Consider the following 10,997-nt stretch of genomic DNA (forward strand, 5'->3'; position numbering starts at 1 on the left):
GGTTCCTCGAAAGATGGTTAAGTTTAACCCAGGATTAAGCCGAAGTTTAAGTAAGGTTTTCCTGTCTCCGAACATATAGCTCGAGCTTACAAAATACTGTTGTGCCTTTACTTCGAAAAAAAGGAATGATAACACAAAATCTTACTCAAAGTAATGCATGAGAAGGTAAATACAAAGAGTGAAACAAAATTTTAATCCCGGATTGGCGCTAATCGGCCATTTAGGAACCGGGGCCGGGGGTCGTGGTGCGAGCCCCATGCCTGGACAACTTGACCGGTGGTGTTCTATCACCATAGAAAATAATCATAAACTATTATTGGATGAGGTTTTTGTGATATCCAGGTTGAAGTAAGTAAATGTCATCATCCGAGCCGAAGGCCGAGGCTGATAACACTTACTGAGATCTTGATCATTTAGGATAGCACAAAAACAGAAATTAATAATTGTTTTATTATACTTTGTTTTGAAGAAAATAACGACAAACACACCGTCGCAAGGAACCGAATTCACACTCCCTTTAACTCCCTTTGGAAATCATGCATTGCGCGCGCAACCTACGGATTAGTCAGTTATCTGCTATGAGATAACTAGCTAGTCTCTTGTATAGGTGGCGCTAATTTACAAACTTTGCTACAGGCTCTTAGCCAATGAGAAGACAGATAATGAGTACAATACAGTACAGTATGTTTAGCACAGATACTCTATCGTGAGGCCGAGCTTAGAACTTAAACAAGTAATTCAAACTTAACATAACAATAGAGATTCGAGGACGAGGAAGACTACGAGCGCGAGATTTAACCCTGAAAGCTTCACAATACTGTTGCTCACCAGAAAAGTTAGCACAATTATTATTGAAGGAGGTTGAGCCTTCTCCAATCTTCTCCCGGTCACACAAAATGATAGGTAAAACTTCTAGCATCCACCACTACGACAATTTCGTCAAAACTCGTAGAAAAATGACGACTGCTAAAGAGTTTTCCCGCCAAAATGACGCTGGTTCACGCGCGGGTACTTCCGTATTATTGAGAAAATCTCTTACTCTTAGTCGTCCTCGTTTTGGAATCTAAAGGTCTCTAGTGTTAGAGTTCCATCTAGCAGGGGGGCAAACCTGAGTTGGCCAGCTATTTATAAGCGTGGCCGAGATACAATACTCAGATCTAACGAGAAAAAAATCCAGCTAGTGGCCAGAACGATCTGAACGGACCTCCTGATTGTGAGCTAGTCCCAGCGCTTTTAGCACTTGGTCACCGACGCTAGTGGCCGAGTGGGCCCAAGTACAATTCCTGGGCTAAATTTGATCCTACATTCTGTAGCTCAGAAGGAATTCAAATACCTTATGAACTCTACACACTAAGGACACCTTGCCTTAAATTTTTAGTTTAAAAGAAAAAGAAGAAAGACCGAAGTAAAGAGGGTTAGGGGACCTGTAGCCCGGTGTACATTTATCTCTTAGCTAAAGGAGCAATTGGTACCGACAGCCGTAATTTTATAGTATTACTATACAGAGTTTCCAAAACAGAGAATAAAAGCTTACCATTCTAAATTAATGCTTAATCATAATCACTATACATCAGTCAAACCATAATCGCAGCTCTATTTTCTTATTACTACTCCTACGAAATTGGTTTCTCTTATACTTTTAAAGGAGCTGTGTCACGAAATTCTGCCAAATTAGGAAATTACAAGATGCCCGTTTAATTAAGAGGAACATAAAAATAACCGCTTAAAACTTTAAAGGAAGGTTAAAATAACATAACAGAAACAACAGAAGTCACGGATGGGCAAAACTGAAGAAGATTGAAACGGATTGAAAGTAGACTTTTGAAAACTGTTCAGCCTAACGGGTTTTCAAAGTTGATCCCTGCTGCTTGCAACTTCAAAAATGATGCTCAGGAGACATATTTTTTGTCTCAGGTCTCTGATTTTGTCATTTACATGTAATTTCTTTGCTTACTTTAAGTTCCATAGCGATTGAGGGCGAGTAATTGGCAAAATTAAACAAAATGAACTAGACTGCCGTGACACAGCCCCTTTAAGTATAAGTAAGCTTTTCTTTAAGTAAGCTTTTCTTCTTGTTAAAAAAATATACATCGGAAAGACGCTGTCTAAACCAGTAGATCATGAAATCATTATCTACAGCCTCGAGATAATCACTTTGGATAGAAAAAGCCAATATTTGTAACTGCATAAAGTACTGCTCGCGAATCTTACTAGCATTTACTAATTTTAATGGTTGCATTGTTAAATCCGAAATCCACCTAGCTACATGAAAAAAAGAGTTGTCAGTTGAGTAAGAAGCGCTCATTTAATTCCATGGGGATTTTAAGTGATTTTTGTTCCGCGTTGCCTTGATGTAGAGAGAGAGGCTACATATTGCCAGTCGTCGGCTGAAGAAACCTCGAATAACAGGCAGAAATTTGACGGTTTATTGCCACAAGCTCGCCGAACTGATACAGGTTTGTCTGATTAGGTTATTGGTATTGCAAGTCAAGTCAGTTCTATATACGAATACTTAATAAAACAAAAAGGTTGAGATAATAATATCCATTCTCTATTTAAAGGATAAAGGATACAGTACATACAGTAATGGAAAAGGAAAAAAAAAATGTACAATTCGTTGTTGCTAAAAGTAAATGTAAAAAGGAAATGAAAGGAAGAAAAAAGTTAACTGAGTTAACTTGTAAAGTTTGGGACATCCAAACAGCCCGTAATACTAACCAAGGCAACCGAGTAGGTGACGGCAATGTATCGTTGTAAGTACATTAATATGCGCTTTCCGCTGGAACTTTGATTTAAGCATTTTCTTTACAAAGCCGGAATTTTAAAAATTCCTCGAGTTATCGAAATCTGTCATGGCCTGGAGCAAACGAGAAGGAACAAAATAGCGGGTGGCTGGTAAGAATTAGACCCACTGCGGTGTTCATACCTTGGATAGTCATGAACAAGATGGCCGCAGGCCCGAACTCGTTTCTTAAGTTTTGGAAACTCGATCTTCATGCCAACAGGGCAAAAAAAAACATTTAAAACTTACCAATATAATTTTTTGTAACTGAAAATTAGGCAATAAGTTAAGTTTTTGACGAAAAGATGAGGCTATTTTATATGACAAAGTACCCGATTCTAATGTAATTATAATTATATAGCTTGACCATGACCCCTCAAGAAAATTCAAGATACGCAGATCTCACGACCGGATGTGTGTATCGTTGAAACGCGGGTGGGCTAAAAATTGTGTTAAAGTCCTTAGTGCCGCTTGCTTACTTTTGTAAAGTCCACGTTGAAAGAGCTCGATACGTGGATACGCAGTCGTTCCTTTTGAGCGCTTCTTTCATTTTCAGAGGCCAGACTTAATGTGCGCTTATATGCTGTCTAAGTGGATATGGAAGGGGATACGTGGATAATACCGTTAAATAAAAGGATATATTCACCAAATGGACACACACACATAGTTAGTGAAAGGCAGAACCTACGTTTGGGGGGTTGCTGCAAAGTCAGTGGTAGGGTATTCAGTAAATTGCATTCGACCAGGAAAACGCAACACATTCTTGGGTGCCTTGCGCTGAAAAGCGGTGATCTTTTTCTTCGTTCGCGTGCGTCGTTGGTCTACCTTTTCTGCGCCATCTTGAACTTCAAGAGATTGCGTGACGACGGCTTATCGCGTGAGAGATGACGGGATTTTTAAATAGTTCGCGTGAGCCAAAAAAATATGAACCAACGTATTAAAGGCAATTTAATCACCTACAATAATTTCTCGCTTTTCCCACATTCATACTGAATTCCACTTTGCTTAGAAAGAGTTTATCTGTTCGCGTTTAGTTAGAAATATCATCCAACACTTCACTCAGTGGTGTTTCCGTGCACATTCCATCATTAAAAGATACTTTAATTTCGAACGCACTCTGTAATCACGCAAGGATAACTACTTGTATAAGTCATGGTCTTCCAGGCTTTTAGTTGTTTGCTCACGCATAAAGTCACTTCCGGTTTAACACACGTGTTTGCGGCGCGCCTGGCGTCCTCATACCATACGTCTTCCACGCCCTTTTTGCTTCAACTCCTCCCCATTGACGCCTTTTATGTAAATCGAATGGTTATCTCAACTCACATTTGGATTTTAATAAAATCCTATGAAGCAGGTCAGGCCGAAGGGACGAGAAATATTTGGTCAAAGGTCCGGAGCAGAAATGGGCAGTGAGGGTTCTCAATTCTTTTTAAAACGCTTTTCATTTTTTACGCAGCCAAAAACTTGCAGCTTTTCCAGTACGCCACCATACAGAATCACATAATTCTTTTGGGGATCATTATACGTGTCTGGGAAACTGCCCACCTACCCCTCCCCTAAGCCAACATTTTCCCCTAAGAGAAAAGTACGTGTTAATGTAGGCCTAGGGGAGGGGTAGGTGGGCAGTTTAACAAGTTCCACTGTAAGTGATTTCTTACGGGTCAATAAAATACGCTACATTTTTAGTTCACGTCTTGCCAACGTTCGCGCACATTCACTTAGTTGACTGTTTTCTTTTTTCTTTTTTAATCAACCTTTGACTTATGCCCGGTCGTGTGATGTAAACATACCATGGGTACTTAATCGTTATAGGATTTTCTATAAAACACTTAACCTTAGTCAGTCTCCGGTTAAATAATGTCAAGTACTTTTCATCACATATTTGACGGTTATTGGTTATGTTTGGGCCTGTCTTCATCCTGTGTGGAAATTAACTGTTTCGCTCTCAGAGGTAAAACTGCCTATTATGGGCTCGTGAGTCTCAGGCTAACACGTGAAAAAGGCAGTGTCCCGTCTGTTACACTCGTGAATTTGACTTTGTTGTCTGATTTAGAAGAGATCTGGATCGACGGAATGGATAAATGTTTCTGCCGCGTGAGTCAGTTCGTGAGTTAAGCCGTGTGCTTAATACACGTGAATCCGCTCGTGTCTTCTACGAAACGCCAATTTTTTTACGACCTCTTCTAGCGGTGTTTTGAATAAAACAACAGACACAGAAAATTGGGAGATGAAATCGTTATCTTTATCGCACGGACGTGTTTTGGACCAAATCAATCACGTACTCAACACTTTTATCCCGGGCAGGTTACTCTTGTGTCACTGATAAAGAGAAGGTGTGTCGCATGGCGCAAAGTGACTATTTTCTGCAAAGAAACGGGCGTTTGCTGAACAGCCATGATAAGGACCATCCAAAAACGGCTATTCAACAAGTTCAGCATCTGATACCGTTAGCATGACTCTGGCCTTACCTGCATGACGGTGTGTATGTAATGCTGAATTTAGGGTTTTTCTCAATGCTGAATGTAGAGTTTTTCTCTTCGTTCATTCAAGTTTTTGCCCAGGAACAGGAAATTATCTCTAGTATTAACAGGTTAATTCACAGAAATGAGAAAAAACTATATTTAGTGACGGAGAGCCTGAACTAGAAGCAGGGGGCTTATAAAGTCCATTCTACAGTTTCCAAGAGTGCTGTTAATTTGTCTATCACAAGCCATAACTAAAACGGGTATAGACTTTGCCCGTTTTGGTCTGGAGTCGGGCATGGTTTTCGAGGAAACTACGGGAGTGTATGAACACATTTATCATTTCAATTCCAAATGATGATAAAAAAGAAAGAGAAATACGCGAATTCGAAGTGGATTTTAAGACATTTTTTTGTTGCCGTTCCAATCTAAGTCGATCTCATGAGTTTCTAAGCGAGATCTGAAAACGGGTATGGATTTTAGCCGGCCAGGTCTGAAAACAGGTGTGAAAAATGACATTTTTGGGTCTGAAATAGGGTCAGCATTTGGAGGTCCGGGCGACACACCCCCACCAAAAATTCCCAGGAGTACCCCTCCCCCCCCCCCCCTCCAGGCCCTGACGCCATCTACTCTCTTACTATACAGCTTGCTACTTAAGAAGCTGTTTGGTTTAGAGTCACTTAGATTAACGGTAAAGGGATAAAAACAAACAAACAAAATAAAACAAACCTCGGCCTTATACTCCTCAATGCGTACACCCTTAGGCCAAAGTAGTTACAACGCTTATCAACCAAGGTAGTCCGAAAACAAAAAAACATCCAGGCCAACCTCGGAAGAATATGTTAAGAACTCATTTACCAATACTGTGTCAATATTAATACTTACAGTGAAGCACTATCAAATTTTCAAGGAAGTATAACTCTGCGGATGGATTCTATTTGGGAATTATTTTTCGCGTTACAGATGGACATTGCGTTGAGCATTCTTTTGTGTTGGTTTATTCTCACCGCACTAAAAGCAAAAACATCGGGAAAAAAACATGTCACACTCAGCACTGAATCACTATAGCGTCATTCAAAGTCACCTTGTGTGGTTGATATAGCACTGACTCACGCCGAGACCTCACTTCGACTTCGGAGACACCATTAGAAACAAGTGCTGACTTCGACCGTGGAATAAATTATTACGAATGAAATCTTCGAAAACTTAAGTTCCACAACGTAAAAGCTTACTGGTTGAAAAGACCTTCGATGGTCGGTCGAAGTTTTTTTAGCAGCGAACGTTAATTTTCTTCATTAGAGAGGTTCTGCATTGCTTTTTTTTTTCTGTTATCAGCATTCATCGTCGCTTAACTAACTGTAAATGTAGAAGAAACCTACGTGGATTCCAGCAGATGAGCAAATTACGTGCGCAGTAACAGCGAAGGAAAACTTGTACACACACGGGTGGAGATGTCAATCTGTCCTATAGTGCACACAGCTGAGCCCCAGCTGGATTTACGTCAAAAAATTCGCAAGGAAGTGTCGCATACATAAACATCATCCCACTACTATTACTACGTTTTGTACACATTGTGTGGAACCTGAAAACAGTAGATTTGGATAAAGGTAAATCTTCCCCCCCAAAAAAATGCTGCATGATTTCATTTGGCATAGAACGCGCCGAACAAGCCTCGCTTAACGTCAATGGAGTCGAAATCCTGTTAACCTTTCAAGAAACCGACGAATAACAGCAGCATTTAAGGAACGTCAAGAAATTGAAACTCTTTTAAGGTTTGGGTTAAACTTTTAGAAAAAAAAAAGCACAATAATTTCGCATGTTACATTAAGAGTATACTGTAACTGGATGGATTGTGGATTATGAGATAGCGACATTTATGTCCGTTATATGGTTCAATTTTCGTACCCTTGGTGCTATTTTTCCCTTTGTTTTAAACTCATTAACATACATTAGAATAACCAAAAAATGACTTAAAAATAAAATTTGCCGAAAGGATTAAATTGAGCCACAGCATATACATTCAGCTAGTAAGCGTTTGCCTGACTTAAAACATCCATAAGCCTACTCGTAGAGATGTGGTTGCGCTGTGAAACCTTTGACAAAGCTGTTGACCGGGTGTTCTTTTATATTTACTCTTTTGAATCACCTTCAAGAGACTGTTACAAGCTTAAATTTCTAAAGCAAAAACGGCCAGTATGATTTTAGCTGGGACTGGCGTAACATCCAAAATAAATATAAATTTTCCGGCATGTAATACTGTTTTCCGCTCCTGAGATGACGGTGAACGAGTGAAGTTTAAACTGATTTTGAAGCGATGTTGAATAAAAGTTTAAACCGGTCTGACTTTGTTTCACTAACCTTGCAGACCTTTCAGCACGTTCAACAATGACCGGGGAAGATCTGTTCAAATTCTCTCAACATTTGATTCAACAAATGCTGGGGCAAACAAACGGACTGGGCTTTCTAAAAGGTATTTTGTTTTTGTACTTTGGTGTTAGATGGCGAGAATTAGAGGATGGTTCTTGGCAGTATTGATAGCACTTTTTTCAAAGGACTACGTGCATGGAGGTTAAGTATTTCTTGTTTACCGGTATATACGTAGCCATTTATAAACAAATAATTGAGCCAGTGTAAAGCAGATTTTCGTTTTACTAAAAGTAATCAGCGAAGCTACCGGCACTAAGAAAAACCATTTATTTGAGCATTTTGCGGAAGGGAGTACTGCGGATAAACAGATTTAGGACAGGGCCTGTATGAGCAATCCGCTGAAAACAAAACAGATAATATGGCCGCCATGTTTGCAAACAAGGAGGCACTTCCAGAATAAAAACGATGCCATTCTTTCAAGGGAGAACAACTGATGAAAGCGGCGGCAAATGTCGAGTCTGTTTCTTCCTTTTTTCAAAAGAAACGGATTCTTTGTGATTCGAAATGTAAGTGTAGTTTCGCGTTTTAATAGTGTTGCTTATTTGCGTGGATATCATCGACCAATATAGCATCCAAAAACGACGCAACAATCATCTCGATCCATATTTTGCTATTATTGTCTTGATTTATTTTAAGTTCTCCTTCATTCATTATTTGATGTCTAGAATAAACAAACTCGACCACGATCACCACCACCACGTGACAATTTATCAATCCTCACGAGTAAGAAAAGATGGCGCCTACAGCGAATACGGTATATTCTAGTTGAGAAGATATTTCTCCGTTTCTGGTTGGCTTGAATCGACCAGCGAATTATTTATACCCAGCTAGCGCTGAACAAATTTATAAGATTTACGTCAAGTATCCAAAGATGTTTCAATTATCCGACGATTTACGACAATGGACGACAGAAAAAATATTAAAAAATGACGACAGAAGAAGAAGAAACATCCGTTCGTATCCTAAATCTGTCAAGAAACTGGGCTAATAGCAGGGGCACCCCACGAGAATATAGTTCAAAACCACTTAAACATAGCATTGTTAGACGTATTTTAGTATTTAAATGGTATATATAGGCATATTTTTATTCCCTAAAAATTCTTCATCTGTTCGGATATCCTATCTGAAAGTCTAGTGATCCGAAAATTATAGGGATCAAAACTTACCTTTTCGAAAATTTCAGCCAGAAAAAAGGCTCCCGAAAAGTCTAGGTGACCTTTTTAGGGTAAAAATCCGTTAAAAATGGGCGATTATACCATTTTTTAGGTTTTCGAAAATCCTAAGAGAGGCAGGGAAGTAAGAAATTTTACAAAAAATGTTCCGAAAATTTTAGATCTCAAATCGTCTTCCGAACAGATATTTTCCGAAAAGTGACGTTGGGTGCCTCTGTAATAGTTTAAACAGATTCTTTGCAGAGGTTAAAGTTATGAGCTTGGACATATTTTACATAAAAAAATAATAAAACACTATCTTACTGCGTGATTCGGGTTTCGACCGATGTTAGGCTCGATTGGCTGGTTATCACATGTAATTTTAAAGCACTCGTGTAAGTCTGACAAAACAATTTGCTAGAAATTTAATGCGATTCCATTCCATCACAATCCCGTTGCAAAACTGCGCATGCGCACTTGTTTGCAAACCCTTGGCTTTAGCTTTTTCAGTTAAATCACGCATAGCACACTGCAGTGGGCATGACCAAGATTTGCGCACAGAGATCTTAGATTGCCATCAAATTCACCTCAAAAACCAACATTTTAACAATGACTTACCGACTTAATAGACTACAAACTGGAATTTAGCAGCAATAACGTTCAAACAATATCACCTATGACGCTTTGAAACGTTCTATCAGTGGTTAAAATGTCTTCCCTGTAATTGATTATATTGTTTTGCCCTTTTTTTATAGCTCAACTTAGGAAAATTAATGAAGTTGGTCATCGGCCAATCCACGGTTTCTTCTGCGGTGATCAAACAACCGAAATATATTTAGCAGTTTGTTACGGCTATCATTATGACGAAAGCAAAACACACAGTAAGTACCTAAGGAGTGTACTCTGCCATTCGCATAAGACAACATTTTGGAATTCGATTTTTCACAGATCGGATGTGGAGCGAATTAATAGTTGTAAAATTTGTGAATTATTCATTAAGTTCATGACAAATTTATAGGTATTAATTTAGTTATATGAAAATCTCTGTAAACGGTCTTAACACAAACACAAATAAACTATAACTATAACAGACCATTTCACAATTTTGCATCTTTCTAATAAGAAAGTAAGGTGACGAGAATCTAACGGAGAAATTTTCCGGCATTCACCAAATTTTAAAGTCAGAGCCCGGGGGGGGGGGGGGTACTGCCATATATGGGCTATATAGGTATGTGCCGCTGTGAAGGGTATGGTTTTCAAGCAGTTTACTCTAGGGTAGGGTATATAAATCAGAGCGTTTGGGTCTAGAATAGGGTATCATTTTTCAGGAAACTGATCAGTTGGTTGAAGATTTTATCTAGACAAGGGAAATAGCTACTCTAGGATAGGGGGGATTTGGGGAGTTTACTCTAGTATAGGGTAGTAAAATTCAGCTGAACTAGCTCTGGTATAGGTTAAGGGTTCCAGGGTCCCAGCGGCACATCCCCACCCAGAAATTCCTAAAGTACCCCTCCCCCCTCCCGGGAGTCAGAGGGGTTATATCTTTGCTCTGGCATACTCATGTCTCGTTATTTCAAGGCACACTTTCCCTCACACAACTGTCAATTACTCTTCCAAATTGCGTTATTTTCCCAATCAGTTCTTGTACTACTTACCAAACTGATTAAACATAATTTGTTCACCTGCGTAACCAACGAAAACAATTGCATTTATGCTCGTTAATCTGCCTTTTCACAGGGTCAGTTATGGTCGATGAAAAAGAAGCCAACAATTTTCTCCATCGATTGAGGAGATCTAGCTCATCCACAAACATAGTAGAAGAATGTTGTATTGAAGGATGCCATATGGAGGAGGTCCGGGAGTATTGCTGAAGTTTAGTTAAGATTAGAGTATAAATGAAAGGTAGAAAAAAGAGGTATTGAGAACAAAAATACGCTAAAAGAGCAGTCAGCTATAATTGAATTAATATAGTGCAATATTTCAAGGCATGCTTCATAATTACCTTTTCAAAATGAAATAGATAACTTACATTTTTGATGCTGATAAAAGAGAGGAGTTCATTTGATGTTCTTTAGTGGGTTCTGGAAAATAGAATAGAGAGAGAGAAAAAAAAAACAAATTTGTGCGTTTCCCATTTCAGAAACTCTAAGGAGACTGGGTACAAGCTTTGGTCAC

The 10,997-nt window shown here is 39.1% G+C and overlaps 1 protein-coding gene across 1 annotated transcript; it reads left to right on the top strand.

Moving 5' to 3' along the window:
* The first annotated feature begins 7,629 nt into the window (after positions 1 to 7,629).
* LOC140934605 (uncharacterized) lies at positions 7,630 to 10,742 on the top strand. The gene is made up of 3 exons (XM_073384203.1): positions 7,630 to 7,714; positions 9,578 to 9,703; positions 10,560 to 10,742. Exons 1-3 carry the CDS (start codon positions 7,630 to 7,632, stop codon positions 10,691 to 10,693), a joined length of 345 nt encoding a protein of 114 aa, XP_073240304.1. The 3' UTR covers positions 10,694 to 10,742.
* Positions 10,743 to 10,997: the final 255 nt, after the last annotated feature.

Source organism: Porites lutea, chromosome 4, assembly GCF_958299795.1.
Source record: "Porites lutea chromosome 4, jaPorLute2.1, whole genome shotgun sequence".
NCBI lineage: Eukaryota > Metazoa > Cnidaria > Anthozoa > Scleractinia > Poritidae > Porites > Porites lutea.